Source organism: Macrotis lagotis, chromosome 2, assembly GCF_037893015.1.
Source record: "Macrotis lagotis isolate mMagLag1 chromosome 2, bilby.v1.9.chrom.fasta, whole genome shotgun sequence".
NCBI lineage: Eukaryota > Metazoa > Chordata > Mammalia > Peramelemorphia > Peramelidae > Macrotis > Macrotis lagotis.
This window is the reverse complement of record NC_133659.1, coordinates 36,683,678-36,706,922: the sequence shown is the minus strand read 5'-3', so window position 1 is coordinate 36,706,922 and position 23,245 is coordinate 36,683,678. Positions and strand designations below refer to the sequence as shown.

Sequence of the window (23,245 nt, the reverse complement as noted above, 5' to 3'; positions counted from 1 at the left end):
CTGACATTCTTGCTATTTGTTGTGTGACCCCACACCTCCAAACTCCAGATATTTCTTCTGGCTGTCTTTTGTGTCTGGATCTCTCCCCTATCTCAGCTCTGTCTCTTGGTTTCCTTCAAGTCTTAGCTAAAACCCCACCTTCTTTATGAAGTGTTTCCTGATCTCCCCCAATGTTAATGACTTTCCTTGAGATTATCTCCAATTTATTGTGCATATACATATAATAAGAATATGTATATATAAAATATATTTATACCTATTGTTTGTACAAAACTATTTTCATTATTCACATGTTTTCTTCAATAGATTTTTGAACTCCTTGAGGAGTTCATACCCTTTTGTTTTTCTTTGGATTCCCACCATTTAGTACAGTGCCTCACAAATAGCAGAGGTTTAATTAATGCTTGTAAACTTTCCTTTTCCCTCCCCATCTTTCACCTCCCTGGGGTCTGTGCCCAACAGGAGTTTCTCCTTGTCAAAATATATAAAACACTGAAAAACTTCAATAAATGTTTGTCGATGGAGAAGTGAATAAATAAATTTGACATAGCTTTTGGAATTAATCCATTCAGAAAAACAGAAAAAGAAGAACATGCCACACTGTTTAATGTTTTTATTTATTGCTCAGTATTACTTTATGACATTAACTCAGCAAAATAACATTTCAAATTTATTGAGTAGAGGCACATGAATTACACTGTTAAACAATCTATAAATCACAGATGATATATAAATGAATTACTATTACCTATGACTTTAGAGATCACTTTTTTCTTACTTCCATAAATATGAGCACAAATTGAAAAGAATGGTCCCAATCAAAATTCTATCAAATTTAAATTAATCACTAAATAATTCACTCTAAGTACTATATAATTATTAACTTCCTGGAATAAAGCTATCATAAAATTAATTTTAAAAGGTTAAATTTTAAAATGGAAAGATAAAAACAGTTAAATCCTTTACAATGAAGGTAATAAAACTGTTAAATTTTTGTGAAAAATCTGAACTATGAACTAATTATTTTTAAGATATCACAGTCTATTCTCACCCTTTATGATACTAATATAATACATGCAGCATCTTGTTTGCTTTTTTTAGAAAATTCCATCAAATATCCCAAGAAAAGCCTTCATTTCATCTGCTTCATCTTCTGTACGATGTGCACTGAGAAAAGAACAGAGCTGGAGATAAAACTGCTTCTCACTCAGCAGATTTAAATAACCGGCCCTGATAAACATGGTATATAGAATCTTGGCAAGTGCCATGAGGTCAGCCCCTCAAGTGAGGTTTAGAGTGCACCTCCTGCCTTGATTTCTCTGTTGTACATACAAAAATCACAGCTCCTCTGCCCTCATAGTCCCCCCTAAGCTGCCAGAGCCCTGGGAGGCCAGTCACTCACCCATGACCTGGCTCAATCAGAGGCCCAACTCAAATCCAGAGATTTCTTGAGGGTAAAGGTTGCTTTGCTTTTGGTCTTTTTCTTTCCATCCCCTAGCTCACAGTGGCCATTTAAATGTTAATTGAATTGAATGAAATTTCTGACTCCAAGGTTAGTCAGCTCTCGTTCTCTCTCTCTCTCTCTCTCTCTCTCTCTCTCTCTCTCTCTCTCTCTCTCTCTTTCTCTTTCTCTCTCTCTCTCCAAAAAAGTTAGGGGAAAATACAAACATATCAATACCCAAAGGTAATCAGTTGATATAATCAAGAATTATATGTTTGGTGACCATGCTGTTAATGATACACATTTAGTGTATCTTTTTAATAATACAAATATTTAATTTTGCATGATGACATATTAAAGCCTATATCAAATTGCTTTCTTTCTCAATGGGAGTGGAGAGAGAATTTAGAACTCAAAGTTATAAAAAAATTTTAAATTGCTTTTACATATAACTGAGGAAAATAAAATACTAAATTAAAGAAATCAGATATGGAAAAAATAGGAAAATAGTAAAATGAATAAAAATATATTGAAACATAAAAATACATTTAGTAATAATATAAACAGGTCTTAACATATTATTTACTTTTGACTCCTGATGGAAGTAGAACTTACTAGGGAAAATTAATCTAACATACTGAAGAATAAAATTAGTGATATGTTCAATGAAGTGTTTACTGGTAGAATTAGCTTAATTCTTTAGAATACTATTTTGCTTTGAAAGATATATAGTAACTGACCCATTGATAAAAAGGTTTCCTCTGAAAGATTAAATGATTTCAAATGAACTTTTCAGTTCAGATTCAGTTAAAACACAAGCAATTTTTCCAGGAAGACTTTTTAAGTATATAAAAGCAAATATACACCTTCAACTGTATGCTGATTTGGTGCTATATAGTCATACCCTTAAAGAGCATTTGTGGAACTTGACTCATTAAGAGAAACAAAATTTGAACCTTTTAAGCAAATTAATGATTCTGTCTCTTTAGTAGTAGGGTGCAGACTATGAACCCTTTCTTAGAATAAAGTTTTTAAATGTGTAAGATATAATCTATAGGATTATAAAAGAACCCAATTATATTGAAATAAGATAAAATTTTTATTTTATCCAAGTTCACAGACCCATTGAAACCTATTCACAGACCCCTTGGGATAGATGGGATCCAGGAACCTAGGTTAGGAATGCCTAGTCTAAAGACTAAAATCTAAGTGAAAAAGTATTGGATCTGTTTATAATGACACTTTTACTGGTAAAATATTGATGTTGCTTACCTGATTTCAGTTTCTTTTTTACTATCAGTGTCACTAACAAAAAAATCCCATTTCTTATTAAAATGAGAAGTGTTTGATTTTTTCTCTGATTGAAAAGTAGGTAGCACCCGTTCTATTTCTGGTGAAAGAACCTGATGTTGTCTTTCCTGAAAATGAAGTTAGGAACAGAAGTTTAAAATAAAAGTTATTGACACTGATTAATCACATTTTAAGTAAGGAAAATAAGAAAAATAAATAAACAAATACCCTTGGAGTCCCCTATACTGCTGTTTTCTGAATTCATGCAAGAAACCACATAAAAGGTGGACCCAGCCTTTGAGAAAATTCATTTTGGTCCTTCATTTCTTTGGTCTTTCAGATAAAGTGAATACTACTTTATACTGAATTCTAGGCTATGTCATCAAAAAAGCTCTAGGGTAGATTTTTCCAAAATTAAATCTGACTATACAAATATGACAGAATTTTAGTAGTGCTAACAGCAATTTTATCAAGTAATAAGAGTATTATATGACTACTAAAAGCAATTGCCAACTGATATAAGATGCTTGACTAAAATACTATCTTTTTTTATAATTAAAAAGCCTAATCTTAAAATCTCATCATGTTGAATTATTAATAACTGACTGGAGGCCACAACAATATCAAATCTATATCTAAGTCACTCTTTTTTAAACTTGAAGACAATATTTTAAGTCATCATTTTTAAAATATGAACATGTGTATCATCATATTGTCCTTTTTATCATAAAAATAAAATCCTAAGAGAAATTTCATACATTAGTAACACTTTCATTTCCATATCACCAGTCCACATTACCACTCAAGAGAAGATTATGATTTTTAGCCAAAGTGAAATGGGAAAATGTGGGCAGTAACAAAGTTCTTGTTGAAATAGACTGTCCTCAAGTATTATTGAATAAAGAAAATTTCCAGGTAAGAGATTGGTTTAATATATACTTTATAGATGTCTATTTAAAGAATGAAAATTCTAGAATTTCTATCAGTGTAAATGTTCACTCAGATATACCCAGATGAAAATGTATTTAACAAAGAAAACTATTTTGCAGCAATGAGGGGTCAAGTACCAATAATGGAGAATTGCTCCTAATATATGACTTTGAACTGGTGGTGCTACAAGTGCTAGTGTAAATTCAACAAACTAAGTCTCTTAAGCCAGAGGCAGCATGGATAATGGGTACAATGATGGTCTTAGAGTCAGGACAGCCTAGGTTCTAAACTAGCTCCTGATTGGGGGCTAGCTTGGGGGGGGGGGCTTCACTTCTCAGTACACCCAGGCATTTCTCTAAAATTACAAATTGGTGAATAGCAGATGATCTGCATTGAAGGAAGGGATTCCTCACCAAAAGCTCTATACCCAAATGAAATCACAGAAGAAGTTTTAAAAGTTTCTATTTTTTCTACCTTTCAATTGTTTTATAGGTGATCTATTAATTCTCTTTAACTATTTCACTGATTCTAGAATCCAGTCATTATTCTTATCAAATATTCATATGGTTAAATGTCAGGTTTATTGATGTTAATTTTTTTACATCTATAGAACTGAGGATTTATTTTTTAATTAGGTTATATTTTTAATATTATTGGGTCTAGTCAAATGATTATCTAATTTTTTTCCCCTTTCACAAAGTTATCATGCCTTAGTGAGGAATATATACATTTTTTTGGGGGGGGTTTGCAAGGCAAATGGGGTTAAGTGGCTTGCCCAAGGCCACACGGCTAGGTAATTATTACGTGTCTGAGACCAGATTTGAACCCAGGTACTCCTGACTCCAGGGTTGGTGCTTTATCCACTGCGCCACCTAGCCACCCCTAATATATGCATTTTTAACAGTAATTTTTTAAAATTGAAAAATGACTTAAAATTCCACAGAGCAGGCTGCTTACGGTATTTATGTTTCCAGACTGTTGAGGCAATATCACTTCGGAGGACATATTAAATTTTGAAATGATGGAATCTTGCATATGAGCATCTGACCTCTCAGGAGACAGGCAAAAACTAAGAATTAAAATAAATATTTTTTTAACCAAGAAAAGCGATACATAATCATTGGCTTAATAAGAAACTTCATAAAATTTTATCAAATTCATTATGCTAGCTAACTAAACAAAAGCATCATATTTCACTTCAGTATGCTGAATTAAAGGTACAAAGAGACTTTGAGAGTTAAATGGCATCCTTTCTGATTTCTACCAATACTTAATCCCAAGGAGTTTAGTATTTTTACTTTTGAAGACTTAAAGAAATAGACATTTCATAGCTCTCTTTAATCTTTTATATAATTTACAATTATTTTTATTTCAAGAAATTCTTATATTTGTCATTCATTCCACAAGCATTTATTAAGAGTCTACTATGACTAAGGAATAGAAAGACAAAAAAACAAACAGTCCCTGCTTTCAACAACCTAATTTCACTCCATTCTTTCTCCTATTCATTGATATAGGGAGCTCCAGATGAGAAAATTCCTGATACCATTGAAGGTTGGTATCTTCTCTGAAACTTCTACTCTTAGGCAGTCACTTAGAGACCCTGAAAGCTAGTTGGCTTGCCCATAATCCTACAATTACTCGTTCAGAAGTGGGACTTGAATTCAAGTCTTCCTGTCTCCAAGGCCAGCCCTTCATTAACTACATCAGGAATACCTCTATTTCACTCAATATCAATTTGAACTCAGGTCCTCCTGACTCCAGGGCCGGTGCTCTGTCCGCTGTGCCACCTAGCTGCCCCCGAGTAGGTTATTCTTGATTGCAATACAAGCTCCTTGATCTACTAGAATATCATATTCTAGATCCTCTCCTCCTTTATTGTGCGGTAGCTGCTATATCTTGTATGAGCCATCATTTCTATTTTGCTTTCTGGTTCAAATATTATCTGAGCAGTTTTCCTTTATAATTTCTTGAAATATGAAGCTTAAACTTTTTTTTTGGCGGCTAGGTGGCTCAGTGGATAGAGTACTGGTCCTGGAGTCAGGAGAATCTGAGTCCGATCTCACTTAATAATTTACCTAACCGTGTGACTTTGGACAAGTCACTTAACCCCACTGCCTTGCTTTAAAAAAAAAAAGGACTGCAAGCTCCTTTTTTTTTGAATCATAGCTTTCAGGTAGTCCAATAATTTTTTTTAGGTTTTTTCCTCTTTGTCTTCTCTACAAGTGTGCCCAGGTAGGGCTATAAGAAGGAATTTTACCCACTGGGTTTTTTTTTTTTTAGGTTTTTGCAAGGCAATGGGGTTAAGTGACTTGCCCAAGGCCACACAGCTAGGTAATTATTAAGTATCTGAGGCCAGAGTTGAACTCAGGTACTCCTGACTCCAGGGCTGGTGCTCTGTCTACTGTGCCACCTAACTGCCCCCCCCAATAATTCTTAAATTAATTCTCCTCATTCTATTTTCCAGGTCAGTTTCCCCCGATATTTCACATTTTCTTTTATTTTTTTCCATATTTTCACTTTTTTTTATTGTGTCTTGAAGTCTTATGAAGCTTTCACTTGACCAATTTTAATTTTTAAGGAGTTATTTTTCTTCAGTGAGATTTTGTACTTCTTTTACCAAGCTGTAAATTTCCTTACATTATTACTCTCATTTCTTTTCCTGTTTTCCTCTATTGTTCCCATTTGATTTAAATTTTTTTTTAAAAACTTCTTTCTTTAGCTCTTCAAGGAATTATTGTTGGGAGTTGTATGCAATCTACATTTTTTCCTTTTAAGTTTTGTTTTAGATGTTTTATGTCATTTTCTTCTTCTGAGTTTTTTTTTAAGGTTTTTTTGCAAGGCAGATGGGCTTAAGTGGCTTGCCCAAGGCCACACAGCTAGGTAATTATTAAGTGTCTGAGGTCAGATTTGAACCCTGGTACTCCTGACTCCAAGGCCCATGCTTTATCCACTGCGCCACCTAGCTGCCCCTTCTTCTGAGTTTTTATCTGGAACTTCATTGTCTCCATAACAGATTTTTATGGTCAGGTTCTTTTATTGTTATTTGCATATTTTTCTAACCTATTTCTTGACTTTGAATTTTATTCTTAGCATTTGGCTCTGCTCATTTTAGTAGGGAAACTTGTCCCCATCTTAATGCTTTTTTTCCCCTGATGTTTTCACTCCTAGTTCTGGCAGTCTATAAATTTTTATAGTGCTAAGGTGGTATGATCTGGGGAGAGGTGTGGTTATTGCTCTCCTGGTCTACATTCTGGTCTTTAACCAGGAAGAATTCTTGCTCCCTTTAGATCACAAGTACTAGACTGGCATTGTGCCTGGAGACTAGAGCCCCTGCTCCTTGATGATTGCACCTTAGAATTGACTTATGGGCAATGGTGTTACTAATCTGCACGGTATCACACAGGGGTCTTCTATAATATTTTTCTGACTAGGTATTCACTCTCCATTCCACTTCTGGGCAATGAGAAATCCCAGGGATATTGCTTTCTGAGTCCCTGGTTGTCTTGGTACAGGAAAAAGAGAAATCTTAGAGCAGGATGAATAGAACCAGGACTAGAAGCTAACACTGTGAGGATGACTGGTGTCAAAAAAGGGACTTGAATATCAACTTTCTGCTCTTCATTCTCCTAACCACAACTTGAAAAGAAAGCAATGTATTAATCTTACATAAATGAAACACAAGGCCTCTCAACATGGTGCACTTTAAGAAATGCCAGGGGGGTGAATAGGTAATGCAGTGAGGGGTGGCTAGGTGGTGCAATGGATAGAACACTGGCCCTGGAGTCAGGAGTACCTGAGTTCAAATCCGGCCTCAGACACTTAATAATTATCTAACTGTGTGGCCTTGGACAAGTCACTTAAACCCCGTTGCTTTGCAAAAAGAAAAAAAAAAAGAATGCCAGGAAAATGTCTTTGCCCCAAAACAAAGTCTTAAAATTTCATTAGTTACTCATTACTTTGGTGTAATAAATTGCTCTTTTGAAGAGCAAATATCCTTGAGGGAGACATTCAAATTTATACTCATATACTTAAATCTGTGTTCTTAATCTAATGATTCAGATAACTACCTGCCTACAAAGGCCTATCCTATGTAACTCTTGGTCATGCCCTCCCAAAAGTTTGCCCAAGGAGTGTACCTCATATGCAAGGCAATGGGGTTAAAATGACTTGCCCAACCTCATCCAGCTAGGTAATTATTAAATGTCTGAGGTTGGATTTGAACTCAGATCCTCCTGACTCCAGGGCTGGTGCTCTATCCACTGCACCACTAGCTGCCGCTGTTAAATATTCTTGACACTGGTAATGCACTAGTTGGACCCTCCTACCAACTACCTCACCAGATGACCAGTCTGCCTTGTCTTACCATCCATTTCTTTGATGACATAATTTGCTCCCATTGTTATGAAGGTCTTCATTGCTTAGATGTTGCACTCCATTCATAACTTACATGCAACTCCTTACTGACCAGTGTATGATACTCATCTTTAACTCTTTAGAGACAATTACAGATAGAATGTTGATAAAAAAAGAGATGTCTTTGTTTCCATATAAAAAATGGGTGCATTAAAAGCAGCTTTGCAATTTCCTGAAGGCCACTTAACCCATCTCTTTCTCCTCCAGTTCAACTCTGTACCCAACTCACTTATCTGGCCCCAGAAGTGCATACTGATGGACAAGTTTGATAAGATGTCCCTCCAAATGAAATACTGAAATCTATAGCCACTCTTCATCTACTTTGTGGTGTGGATGGATCGGTCAAATTCCTATGAAAATCTGCAGTGTTCCAAGGTTTAATACAGTCAACATGATTCACAAATAGGAGCGTTTGGAGATTCTCACTGTCCCCAGGCACTCCCTACCTTCTCTGGTCTGGATTTTTGCACTGGATATCTGCCAGAAATACCTTTGGTAAGCAGACATCCCCCTGTTTTATGCCTTGCCCAATGCTTATTATCAGAGAGTCAATATTAGGATGATTACTCTTGTTATAGTTTCTAAAAAAAAAACCTGAATGATTTTGAAGTATGGAAAATAGATTTTTATTGTGCAGTTTTGATTTACAAAATCAAATGTTTCTAAAAAACAATAAACCCAATGTAATATATTCTCTACATTTTTTTCAGTTAATTGTAAAGCTATGCTCTATTGTTGAATATGGCTTATAAAAGTCTTCCTATTTCTTACTAATAGCCTTGATTTATGCATAGATAATTCTCATGAATGCTTTGTATAGATGGCAGAGCAGAACTATAAGATGAGAGTTACTGATGTTCTTTTTTTTAAGAATTAATGAACTATCATATTTTTTTCTCCACATCTCTGATAGCTTTTCTTTTGTTCACTAATCTCTTGCTACCATTCCAATTATGTTCTTTAAAATGCACTTGGTCTAATACAACTGCTTTCCCCATCTTTGTTCTCCTCAGTGACATCTTGACCTCCTCTAAAAGCACATACAAAACTGTGATGTTACAGTCCAAGTGTGGGAGTTTCACTATCTTTGATGAAGATGTGGAAATCTTTTCCATTTCTCTTGCTTGTGATCCTCTTTCCTTGTTCATTATTGAATGCTATTAGCTAATATTTAGTGAAGTTTTCTCTAAGCTGGTTTTACCTTCCATTGTTTTTCTCTACTTTAAGGGATGACCCAACTTATAAGTCTCTATTATCCTGTTTTCTAAGAGATTATAAATTAGTTTATATTCTAATCCACTGTTACTTTTGGCATTCATCTTCCTTGGTTTGACCATTCTGCCAAATATGGACTGAATAAGACTGAATCAGGCTCCTTTTTTCTCCTTCTTGTGGCAATTAATTTACACTAGCTAAATGGAATCATTATTTTAGTTGATGAAAGTGTAATATCTATTTTCCATTTCTCATTTTTTATTTTCAGTGACTTGTCTAAGAAGTTCAAGGTTAATTTGTTTCATTTGTGAGACACATATTTTTTCTTCAAGACTGATCTTATTTTTGTTTTTTACTAATTCTGATCTCTCTGACAAAGCAATGGTCTAACTATATATACACCACTGTCTCCAGGATAACTCCCAAATCAATAACAAGTCTTTTCTTGTCTGGAAAAAAATTTAATCTATTTCATTCTTTATGGTGCTATTTGGTGCTTGCCATGTCCAGCACCTTCCAATGCTTTTCTCATAAAATAGGTTGTATGAAATAGATGAAAGCTAGCTTTTTAGCTTCTCTCATTTCTTCCTTCTTCCTGAACCATGCTTTGCCATATATATTTACTCATGCTCAACTTTTCTTCCTTTTGCATTGAAGCCACCACAGTCTTATCAAATTCTTCAAAGAATTTCTCTATTCTTTCATTCATAGCCACTAATGATTGTACATAACATGCAATCATTTTCATGGTGGTCTATCTATTTATCACCAATTATCAGTGGCAATGAGGAGAGTCCCTTTCTAACCCAGGATCACATCAACTGCAGTCCCACCTAGCTGCGTGACCCTGGGCAAGTCCCTCAACCTCCAAAGCATCTCTATGATCCAAAATGATAGAGAAGATTTCTTCATCTAGAAGCTTCCTACATCAATGAAAAAATAGACCCAGTTCCCATCCCAAATCAGAGATGGTGTATATATAACAGAGACTGGTGAGAACATATTTGTCTAAACTAAAAAGGTTAGGGCAGACAAATGGGTATATCTCCCATATTAGCTACATGGGATAGTAGCCACAAAGATGGAAAGGAGAATAGTAGCTAACACCCAGAAATCCACAAGACACAGAATCCAAGAAGAGAGTCAGTAGTAAAACCCATGTCTATATAAAAGCACCTCCAGGGGCAGCTAGGTGGTGCAGTGGATAGAACACTGGCCCTGGAGTCAGAAATACCTGAGTTCAAATCCAGCCTCAGACACTTAATAATGACCTAGCTGTGTGGTCTTGGGCAAGCCCCTTAACCCCATTTGCCTTGCAAAAAAACCTAAAAAGAAATAAAAGCACCTCAAGTTTAAGCAAGTAAATCTGAGACTTGGTAGGAAGATTTGGGACTATACAGAGGTTATAGATGGAGATACTGTGTTCAAAAGAAACAGGGTAAGGGGGGGGGGGGCATAGTACTGTATATAAAACAAGTACACACTTTTGAGAAGATCCAGGAAGCAGAGAGGGGTGTACATCAGAGAATATTCGGGTGAAGGTCAGAGAAGGGTCAAACAGAAGTCACACTATAGACCCCTGTATAAAAATAGGAGACCGAACACAAGCCTAGCAGAAAGGTATAGGAGAGTCATGGTTGGGGGCTCCAGTTATATATTAGAACTCAAACTCTATTTCTGTCTGTCTGTCATTCTCTCTGTTTCTCTCTCTTCCTCTGTCTCTCTATCTTTGTCTCTCTATTTCTCTCTTTTTTTTTGTTTCTCTCTTTTCAATCTTGGAGGAGTCAATAAAGGGAAATTCTTTTTGTATCTGATTCTCATTTCACCAGGAGGTTGCTGGTATAAAAATGATGGAAAACTTGGTTAGAAGTGATTACTCCATCCCAGAATCTGTGATGAGGTGCCAGTGTAACATCACCCTAGATTTTGGGAAAGCAGGTTCCAAAGTGTTCCAACCTCATGCCACATGAAGCTTGGTTGAAAGAATTGGAAATTTTTAACCTAGAAAAAAATAATTGTCTTCAGCTATCTGAAGGGCTATCATATAGAAAAGAAAAGAAAGGCAGAGTACTAAGAACAATGAGAAGGATGTCACAAAAAAGCTAAATTTAGACTTGATCTAAAGAAAAGCTTCCAGACAATCTTTTAGGTTTTTTCAAGGCAATGGGGTTAAGTGGCTTGCCCAAGGCCACACAGCTAGGTAATGATTAAGTGTCTGAGGCCGGATTTGAACCCAGGTACTCCCGGCTCCAGGGCCGGTGCTCTATCCACTGCGCCACCTAGTCACCCCTTGTCCTTCATTCTTGAAGAAAACCAAAGACATTCACGAAGGTGATGTCTCTACTTGCAAATAATTTGGGTTAAATGAGACAACACTTAGGCAGACTGTGCAAAGTCATCAGCTTCACTTTATTCTCTAGGTGTAGTCTAGACTAGATGGTCTCCAAAATACCTCCTAACTCAACAAATTGATGAGTTACTCTTGGTGTAAATTAGTTTGATCAGAAAATCTCTTTCTTAACAAATAATGTCATAATAGAGAGGGAACTACAAGGGGTGGCTAGGTGGCGCAGTGGATAGAGCACCGGCCCTGGAGCCGGGAGTACCTGGGTTCAAATTCGGTCTCAGACACTTAATCATTACCTAGCTGTGTGGCCTTGGGCAAGCCACTTAACCCCGTTTGCCTTACAAAAAAAAAAGAAAAAAGAAATGGAACTACTAAATTAGAAGCCTGGTTTAGAGTCCCAGGTTGGACATTCAATTGCTAAAAATCATAGGTTAGTGGTAAAACTTCTCTGAGTCCTTACTTTACTGATGGGAAAACCATCTCACAGGTCTTTGATGAGGAAAGCTTTGCGTTAAGTGTAAAGATCTATAGAAATGTAAGTATTTAGTATTTCAATAAAATTCTCCTCCAGTAGGAAGGAAAGGACCCTGGCCTACCGAAGGCTCTGCTGGCAAAGGCAAACTTGACTTTGATTAGACCATATGTGCCACCTTGTGATCATCTTGCCATCTGTGACAGGACCAATGTCTTATCAGGGTTCCCAAATCGCACCACCCTCCAAAACATGATTGGCTAATTTTTTCCTAAAGGACAACAAAGCTGTTCCTAGGACTTGACTGGCCTTAGGATAGGGTGAAGAGGGTGATGTCAAAACTCAGGTTGTACCTCCCTTTATGCAACTTCCTGGGACTTCCTTTAGACTTAAAAAGTAGTCCGCTAGCCCCACATGGAATCAGGGTCCTTTAGGACCAGTGTCCCAAGAACTTGTGAGAAACATACCACTCTGCCCTGTTGACCAGATACATTTCAATATAAAAATGAGAGAAGCTGTATCTTCCTAGGTTCGGTACTGACATCCTTTCTATGAGCTGTGGCTAAGTAAGCCTCATTTGCTGCTAACTGTTGAATGACCTAGAAGGACTTCCTTTTGCTCCAACATGGAACCTGAATCTAGCTAGGCAGCTGGGTACCAGTCAGAGTCAGACCCACTGCTAGCCCCCTGCATCACTCCCCTGAACTCTCTTGGATGTGGACTCTCCCAATCAGAAGGTGAGGTCCTTTGCAGCAGAAGGTTCCTGCTTGTCTGTTCACATTCCCAGTCTCAGCCCATAGTAAATACTCATTAAAAGCTTTCCCATTCCCTCCTACAACAGAGAATCTAAAATCCAAGTGTTGTAGATGCTTCCCTCTGCACATGTTGGAAGTCCATGAAGGATAGAGATGTTTTACTTTGGTCTTTGTATTCTCCATTGTCTAGGGCAGTGTCTGGCACATAATAGGCCCTTAAATGCTTAATGATTGATTGGTGTAAATTGTCATTTACATGAGATGAGGGAGCCCACAGATTGATGAGATCCTCCCAGAATTATTAAAATATTATTACTATCACTATTAATATGAAGTCAGGTATTTTATTATTCACTACTACCACAGCTGCCACTTCCTTCTAGCAACATCAAGAAAAGAAGTCTTAATTTTTTCTAACTGCTCTAAAATCAATCTGCTTTAGATTCAACAGTACAACATTAAGCATGATTTATGTGATCCAGAATTTCTCTGACTCCATTTTTAATTTCATTTAAGAAGGAAATAAAGTTGTAAAAAGTTTTACTAAAGGTTCTAAAACTTGCCTACTTGAAGTTTCCCCTTGGAATTTGTTCAGTATCTTTCCAAGTGGTGGTTTATGTCCCATGGCATCTAGAAGCAAAGTGTTTCCTGAATAAGGAATATTATAAGAATATAATTTAGTAAAATACCAGTAAACAGCTGAATGAGACTTTTTACTAGTTCCCTAAACAGTGTCTCCAATAGATATAATCTGTCTAAGGGAAGGAAGAGATTCCCTTTTCACATTAATCAAATTTAATTTGAAAAGGGAAAGAGAAAGGTGCTGGGAATCTAAAGTAAGTACAAAATGTACTTGTTAGTTACTGTGGTAAAAGGTCTCAGGTTGCTTTTTAATATCTGTAAAGGGAATTAAAATTAGATAGGAAAACATTACTTTATTTATGATCATTTTGTGGTCCATATGAAAGATTAAGTCATGGTTCATTTAACATTTTAAACATTCTACAAAGGACGAAGAGCATTTAAAGCAACTGAAAACTCCAAGGTATCCCCAAAGCCTCAGTGTAGCTTCAAGCTTAAATAGCTTTAATAGCTCAGGACAGCACTTAGAATTGTGGGGGTTCCAGTGACAAAGTCACTCTTTGGCAGGGCTGGTCTATTACTTAACCTCTCCAGAACTCAGTTTCACCATCTTTAAAAACGAGAGAAGTGTTAGTTCTGAGGGGTGCCTACAAGGTTGGGGCTATTAGACAGAGGGCTGGGCCTAGAGTCACCAGAACTTATATTCAAGTCTTGCCTAAGACACATACAAGCTATATGGTGACAGGCTGATGGCTTTATCTGTCAGTGTCCTAGGTAACCCTCTAAGTCTGCACTTAAGGTATAGATGAGTGGTAAATCAGTACTGGTAATGGTATTTCCACACCAAGAGATTCTCATGTGGATGAAATCAGAGATCTGGAGAAATATAACGGGTTTCATCTAAATATCTTAAAAGTTTATACAAGATCTAAATTTCTGTGATGTTATGAGTGGTATACCCACATTTGCTATGTAATAATCTTGAAGTAATATCTACCCTTCAGCCAAAAGCTACTATGTATCAAGAATAATATTTTTGATTCACTATCATTACAATATTAAAATTTTGAGTTTCTTAAATCTAAATATCAATTTAGAAAAATAAGTGAAAGTTAGCTTATAAAAAGCTAAACTAAAAGGTTTTCCAATAAATTCTTAGCAAATTATTTTATGCTGAAACACTTTTACCTGAAGTTCCAGTGGCATTTATTAGTTTTTCATCATTGAAATCGTCCCAAATTTCATCTCCCAATTCAAAGTTCACATTCAGAGAGTCTGAAAACTGGGAGCTGTTTTTATCGGCATCCGTCAAAGTATACATTAGGGAACTGTTGTGATTTCTGTTAGAGAGCACTAAGTGAGGGCTTTCTTCATTTAAAGTTGTAGGATATTTCCATGTGGAAAAGTCTGTGAAGAAAAAAGATTGGGCAGTTCATTCAGTCTACAACAAATAAATAAGTAAAAAATGCAATTAAACATCAAAGATAAAAAAATTTTAAAGACCTGAACATCTCGCAAAAGCATTGGGTTAAACTAATATTGTTAATAATCAATCAATTAAGCAATCAAGAAGAATTAAGTGCTTCCTATGTCTCAGGCATTGTTCAGGAGTTAAAGAGACAGAAGGGAAAGGCTCTGCTTTCCAGAGCAGAGACACATGTACATTTATAGGTATAAATAGATCATATATAAAGCAGACACCAATGTAGCAGTGTTCCCTCTGGGGATAAACCCTCTCCCCACCAATACTTAGGGACTGGATCTCCCTGGGGACAATTATTCTAGGTGCAAGGTACTCTGTGGGTTTGTATTCTTAAACCTCTAACTCTCAAGCATCCTTTAATAGTCAGTTAATTGACAAAATTAATTCTAAGCAAAGACATATACTGAAATGGCAGAGAATGAATAGCAATAACAAAACTCTTATTCATAATCCTGGGGTGTATCTATTACATTTATATACAGTGTCAATGGAAGGAGACACAGTATATTAGAAGAGAGGCACACACACAAAGGGAAACTTCTATAATGTAAATACACACACACACACACATGAAACTTGATTATAACAAAATTGTTCTGTGGGTATCGCCATTTAGACTTTGCAATTCTGTGCACTCACAAATTGCTGTGATGTTCTTTTTTCCCCAAGTCTGTCATTACCATTAACACTCTTTTCTCCCCAAGTTTCTTGCTCCCCTAGTACATGCCCTTTCTTAAAACAAATATTTATAATCAAGTTAAATATGTATAGACCAATGCCTTGGCCATGTCTGAGAAGGTACTCTATTTTATCCTGTATCTTTGGCCCATCACTTTAATAATACCAAGAGGTGGGAGACATAATTCCTTATATTTTTTGAAGTCCAGATTTTAGGGAGATTTCACCCCATACAATCTATCCCTTGTTTCAGTCTACATTCTATCCTAGCCATAGCTGTGAAAATTATCTCTTTTCTTTGTCTTCTCATTGTTTTAATATGATCTCCTATATTTAAGGTCATTTAGAGTTTCCTGGATGCATAATGTTGATTAAAATCTGATTTCTGCCAGACTTGCTCTTCAGTTTTCCCAATCACTTTTTTCAAAAAACTAGGGAGCCTTTACTTCAGTGGGGTTGCCTTTAAGTTTACTGAACATCAAGTTACTATGTTTTATTACTTCTGGGATTGTTTCCTTAAAATGCTTTACTGTTCAACTTTATTTTTTAACCAAATTGTTTTGTTGAAAACCAACTGATCCATAAAATAAAGCAAGGAGAGAGAATCTGAAAGTCATTAGTCTTCCTGATAATTGTAATAAAAACCTCAACTGCATATCATATTTCAAGAAATCATAAAATAAAATTATCTAGGAAATAAGGAAGTCAGGTGGCAAAATGAGAACAAAAAGAATTCTTCACTGACCTCCCAAAGGGAACCCAAAAGGCAAAGACTCAGGAATGGCATAGACAAAATCCAGAACTTTGACATGAAAGTAAAAATACAACAAAGTAGTTAAAAGAAACTGAGAGGAAAGGAAGGAGAAACACCAAATGTAGATTTTTTTTTTTTTAAGGAAACTGGTCTTTGAAGAAGGGAGACATTGCAGATGATAGCTAGCAGTAATAGCTTGATGAAATAAATTTTTTTAAGGATGAGAGACTTGAGAATGTTTGTAGGCAGCAAGGAAGGATTCAGTAGATAGGGAGAGACTGAAGAATAGAAAAAGAGACTGAAAAATAGGGATGATGGTGGAAGGGGGGCCATTTGCTTGAGAAGACGAAAACATGTGGAATCAATGAATAGTGAAGGTAGAGGTGTTGGCCATGGTGAGAAGATCACCTATTCATCAGAACTAGAGTAAATGAGGAGATAGCTGTAGATGTGAGATAAGAGATGGATATGAAAGGGGTGTGAGATGAGAAGTAGGAGAGAAGGTCAATAGCTTCAGTATTCCTGAAGAATGAGATGAGGTCTTCATATGAGAGCAGGGGGAAAAGGAAACTTGTAGTGAGAGGTGAAAATCTGTACAAGTTACTATAGTGATCTGAATTACAATGTTTGCCCTTTGTTCTCATAGAAGATCATGACATCACCCAGCAGCTCCTGAAGTTGATGCAAAGTCAATGGAAACCTTGTAAGAAGCTACTAACGTGCTATAAGATGGATTTCCAAATCCATTTCCTGTCTGAAAGGCAGTAAGGATTGGGAGATCTTCCCACTGATACTGTACAGATTTGGGGGAAATAGTATCCTAGGGTTATGGAAGGAATATTTTATTGGCACAATGCTAACAAGGCCATCTTGGTCAATGTTTGTGCTTTGCTTTTGCTTTGAACAGTCTATTGGCTGACTCCTAAGCTTTGGTTTTGGGAGCAGAGTGAATCCTATGCAGTTTACCCTCTGGGGAGCCAACTCTGTAACTTGGGGAGGATGTCCTGGAGTGGATGCTGCTGAGACAGGTGTATATATGTCATATTGCTCCTTTGTGGAAGTGCAATACAGATCTCTCCTTTGCTCCTCACAATAGCCCAGGGAGGGAGGTGCTCTTATTATTGTCATTTTACAGTTGAGGAAACCGAGGCAGAAGTGATGGAATGACTTGCCCAGGGTCATACAGCTAAGTATTTAAGGCTGGATTGAAACCTGGGTCCTCCTCACTCCTGATCCAGCATGACCACTGCCCTACCTATGGTTTATCACTCTTAATTAGGCTACAATCGCCACAAGGGTATGTACATTACCTAATATCAGCTTTCTTTTTCTTATAACTAGCACAATGTTCTGCCCATGATAAGACAGGAATAAATACTCATTGAATTTGATCATTTGATTTGCTGAAGGAGGCAAAAAAGCTATAATTCAGGGAAAGACTAAAGTAAAAATATATATATATACACACATATATATGTGTGAAATTAATTAAAGATAGTAAAAGAATCTTTCTTTGCATATCTCTTGTGTTGCTTTTACACAGATTGGAGCAAAATGGGCAAATACTTTTACATTCGAGGTGGGAGCAGTGGGTTTTTTCTTGATCACTTCTTGTGCCGAAGTAAATCTTCATAAAATTAATGACCTTGGGATAACAAGGATGTGATGAATCAACTCTAATCATTGTTAGTCTAAAGGTCTTAGAAAACCAGGACTGAAGCAGGCATAGGGCAGAAGATGCAGGGAAGAGCTTCTCCCATGGGCCATTACCCACCTGTGCTTTTGAAAAGCTTCCGACCAGCTGTGTGTGGTAAAGGGGACAAGCAGTTAAAGGATCTATGATCACACTATAGAGGAATCCCCTCTAAGACAGAAAGCAGGCCACTTTTCCCTTAGAAGAAGAATCCTAGGGAGAAGTCTGAGACACTTACAGCTGACATGATGAGTGCAGGGTCAAAGAGTTAAAATGTCAGAGGAAGGATTTGAACCCAGGTGTTTCTGAACCTATCATGCTACTTCAACACTGTGACTTTAAGTAGGTGATTTAATCCTCTCATCTTGCCCCACCTCCCACTGCTGTACATCATCAAAAAAGTTCAGTCAGGTACTGCCTAAGCTTATATACTGCAGGAAGGAAGGCAAGCATATGTGCCACGGTTTTATAGAGGAAGACCACATGGAAACAGGCACTGCTATAAAAATGTGACACATTAAAAGGAAATAAATCTAGATTATATTTTGACTATATTCCCAAATTCTGACTAGATTTAGCAAAAAGGTACAGAATTATACTGGACCATTTTAGAATTATTCAAAGTGTGAAAAGTATTTCTAAAAATGTTTAAGTCAAATTAAGTTATTTATATATATATAATTATATATATATATATATGCACACACACATACATACACACAGATATACATTCACACATGTATCACACATGTATATTTAAAACTGCCAGCAAATACAAAGGACAAAAACCAAGGACAACACTAGGTTAGAACATAAATTCATTTGTTAAAACTTTATGGAAGATAACAAGCACCATCATCCCATAGAACAGTGAGAAGTGATATAAGGAAAAGGAGTTATAAAAAAAAGTTTGACAAGAGACTAATAAAGCAAAGTCATCCCAAAAGTATTTAAAGATGAAAGTAGGAGGACAACAACAACAACAAATGGAAAAATATCTATAAAGATTTTCTTAGCAAATTCTTTTTTACTAACAAAGACAGTGAAACCACCACCTACTTTGACATCTCAGACCTTGAAGTTCTTTGGCCCTGACAAAAACAAGGATGGAAACCGTAGCTGGTTTAGACCAAGTATACACAGAGGGCCTCTGAGCAACAGGTGACCCAATTTTCAGGGCACTGAGGGATTGATTTCCAAAGTTTTGGAAAAATCCTTGGACTTTATTATTATTATGGACAAACTGGTGTCTTAGAGAACATCAACAGCTACCAAACTGCATATGGGTTTATAAGAATAAACTACACATTGACACATCAGGGGCATCTCTGATGAAAGTATGCGAAGGGAATACCACAGACAATATGTATGCAAACTAGACAGATTCTTAACAATCAGAAGCTGAGTGAAAGGCACAAAAGATATAAAATTCCAGTGTGATCTTTGTATCTTGGTTAGAAAAAAATCATTTGATTGGTAAACCAAGGTGTTACTTCTTTAAGTCCTGTTTTCCATGTACATGTTAAAAGATAAGATATCTTTTATAATCAGATATAACAACAGAGATAATAGTAATCTTTGATGACTAGGTACCACTAAAAATGTGGCATAAAATTAGAAGATGAATTCTTGCCAAAAATATTTGCCACTGTCATTATGGAAGAAACATAGCACAGAGAACAAATGGAAGTAAGATCCCTGATAACCATCCTAACCATTTTTTTTTGACACACTCTGGTGCCAAACATTCCTTCTCCCAATAAAGCTTTCTAAATGTTAAACAAAAAAAGTCATGGATTCAGGTTAAAAATCCCTGATTAAAATTAAAATTCTAAAATGCTCCTATTTGTGAATGATTATGATTTAATAGTAAAACTACCAAACTTCCCAAATGAGATCCATAATTATTCAAAGGGACTTGGCCCATAGACTGCCTTGAGAAGGGGTCCTAAGCTGCTGAAGAACCTGGGAAGAAACACACTGATGGTTCCAAAACAGTTGAATGGGCAGAGTTCATTTATCCATACAAATATGATGAAAAGATATAACAAATGAAAAATAAATGGGGCCCAAAACTGAATAGGAGAGAAAGAGCAGGCTAAATCATCTTTAGGAAACTCTTTGGTAGTTTTTAATAATTCCAGTCTTCTTCATGAAACAAAGGCCTATCTTTAACACCACTATTCTTCCAAAGATATTCTATTGCAGCAAGTCAAAGCACACCAGTTTTGGGAGGAGAAAAATTGAGAGTCAACTAAAAAGAGCAATGGATTGGTATGTGTGGATATCAGCATGCTACAACATATTACTAGAGAAGAGTTGTGCAAGGCAAGCAAGGCAAAGCATGTTACTGGATGCCTGAGAATACATGAAGAATCTGTGGTTAGGTTAGCAAGGGGAGATCCTTGTGCAATAACTCCATTCACCAATACAATTTGACAACCAACTTAGTAGAGAGCTCCTGGCAATTGCCTCAGTTGCAAAGAGGTTAAAAGACACAAAACTAGGAAACAGTTTAGAGGAGAGAGACAAAGAGAGGTTTTTCTGACTCTGTGCCAAATTCCACCCTGCTACTCTAGACAAAATGTCTAGAAACACCTGGGGTGTTTATTCTAAACTTATGTATCTCACATTTTCTTTGAGCCACTTTAATTTTGCCTTGCCCACACTTCTATGATGAGGTCATCCTATGCTGGAGTGTCTCCCATGCCTTACAATCAATTCTAAAGTTCTTAAGAGAGAACTTTAGGGTGTCCCAGTACTTAGAGGCTCTCGAATATAATTAAATTAGAGGTGACTTTTATTTGACTAGATACCTAGAGGTTTGTAATATCATAGGAACAGAGGGTAGGAACTTACTTAGAAGGGTTGGATAAAAAGAGATTAGGAAGTGATTTTATCTTAATCCATACTTTAGTTAACAAGGGTTTTAGTACCTTGGCTGTGGAGCTAAAGGGATAATGGGAGAGAGTGTACCCAATACTTTGGTTGGAGAGGGCTGTAGGGCTATGGTTAGAGTACTAGAGAGACAGAGGGAGAGATTATACTTAGAGGGACTGGACATGAAAGCATCATGAAGTGGTTTTGCTTTGCTTGATACTTCAGCTACAATTGGAGGAAATATGCTGGCAGTGGGGGGAGAGAAGAAGGAATGGTTCATGAAATGATTTGGCTTTACAAGGTGCTTTGGTAAGGCAGCTAGGTGGTACAGTGGATAGAGCACTGGCCTTGGAGTCAGGAGGACCTGAGTTCAAATTGGCCTTAGACACTTAATAATTGCCTAGCTGTATGACCATGGGAAAATCACTTAACTCCATTGCCTTAAATAAAAAATATTAAAAAAAAATACTTGCCTCATAAGAATTGCATACTCATGGAGGATACTTGAAAAAGGAGTGAGTTATAAAGTGATGGAAGTGGGGAGAGTATTTAAAGACTTTGAGGCAATGCTGCTTATCAATCAATCAAGCAATTAACCAACCTTTGAGAACAGTACTTTTATCAGGTTGGATAAAAGGAGTATATTTTGACATAAGAGATGTAAGACAAGGTTAAAACAATAAAAACATAAAAAGGACTATACTAGAAGAAGGCTAGACATTATCATTAGTGGCTAAATATCACCAGGTAAAGAGGCACAAAGAGTATTATAGTAGAGGGAAAGAAGGGAAGGTCTGAACACTGAATAAATCCTACTCAATAGATTTGGCCCAGAGATGGAATAACATACATTCCCACTTGGGTTTAAAAATATCTCCTAGCCTACAGGGAAGGAGGAGGGAAAAGAGAAAGAAAGGAGTAGAATGAATTGATAAAAGGGAAGGTGAAGGTAAAAGTGAAAGTATACTTAAAGTCAAAATTTAAAAGAAAAGTTTAAGGGAAAAAGAAGCAAAATAGTGGTGAGGAGAAATAAGAGGAAAGAGAAAAGTACAAACAGGGAAAGATAGCATGGAGAAAAATAAAGAATGAGTAATCTCAGCTGTAAATGTGAAATGGGATCAATTGCCCCATAAAATGACAGAAGATAGCAGAATGGATTAAAAACCAGAATCCTACAGTATGTTGTTTACAAGAAACACATCTGAAGCAGAGAGATACACACAGGGTTAAAGGTAAAAGACTGGAGCAAACTATATTATGCTTCAACAGAAGTAAAAAAAAAATCAGGGGAGCAATTCTGACTTCAGATAAAGCAAAAGCAAAAAAGAGATCTTATTAAGAGGGACTAGAGGCAATAAAGTTATATCATTATTAAATACACACACACACACACACACACACACACACAGCCCTACCTGGTATAGCATCCAAATTCTTAGAGGAGAAGTTGAATGAATTACAAGGAGACATAGGGAGAAAAAAACTATAATAATGGGGGACCTCAACTTCCCTCTCTCAGAACTAGATAAATCTAATTACAAAATAAACAAGAAGGAAGTTAAGAAGATGAATAAAATCTTAGAAAACTTAGATATGATAGACTTCTGGAGAAAACTGAATGGGGATAGAAAAGAATATATCTTTTTCTCTGTAGTACATGGCACTATACCAAAATTGACCATGTATTAGGGTATAAAAAATGTTAAAATAAAATGTTGAAAGGCAAAAATAAAGAATGCATGCTTTTCAGATCATGATACATTAAAAATTACATATAATAAAGGGGCAGGGAAAGATAAACCAAAAATTAATTGGAAACTAAATAATTTAATCTTAAAGAATGAGTAGTTCAAACAATAAATCATAGAAATAATCAATTATTTCAGCCAAAAAATGATTAACAATGAGACATCACACCAAAATTTATGAAATGTAGCCAAATCAGTTTTTAGGGGAAATTTTATATATCTAAATGCTTATATAAATAAAACAGAGAAAGAGGAGATCAAAGAATTGGCTATGCAACTAAAACTACAAAAAGAACAAATATAAGATTCCCCAATTAAATACCAAATTAGAAATTCTGAAAATCAAAAGAGATTAATATAATTGAAAGTAAGAAAACCATTGATCTAATTAATAAAACTAGAATTGGTGTTATGAAAAAAACAATAAAATAGATACACATTTTGTTAATTTGATTAAAAAAAGGAAGAAGATATCAATTTCCCAATGTCAAAAATGGAAAGGGTGAAATCACCTTTAATGAGAAGGAAATCAAAGAAATAATTTGGTGTTATTTTGCCCAA

At 36.0% G+C, this 23,245-nt stretch overlaps 1 protein-coding gene across 2 annotated transcripts in view; it reads right to left on the bottom strand.

The window, feature by feature from the left end:
- Positions 1-608: 608 nt before the first annotated feature.
- HFM1 (helicase for meiosis 1) overlaps positions 609-23,245 on the bottom strand; it is a 155,588-nt gene continuing 132,951 nt past the window's right edge. For both annotated transcript variants that reach the window (XM_074221693.1, XM_074221692.1), the window contains 5 exons: positions 14,637-14,855; positions 13,430-13,514; positions 4,619-4,730; positions 2,714-2,859; positions 609-1,167 (listed from right to left, as the gene is read on the bottom strand). In XM_074221693.1, the coding sequence (XP_074077794.1) occupies positions 1,098-1,167; positions 2,714-2,859; positions 4,619-4,730; positions 13,430-13,514; positions 14,637-14,855 (632 nt within the window). In that variant the 3' untranslated portion in view covers positions 609-1,097. The remainder of the gene's footprint in view (positions 1,168-2,713; positions 2,860-4,618; positions 4,731-13,429; positions 13,515-14,636; positions 14,856-23,245) is intronic.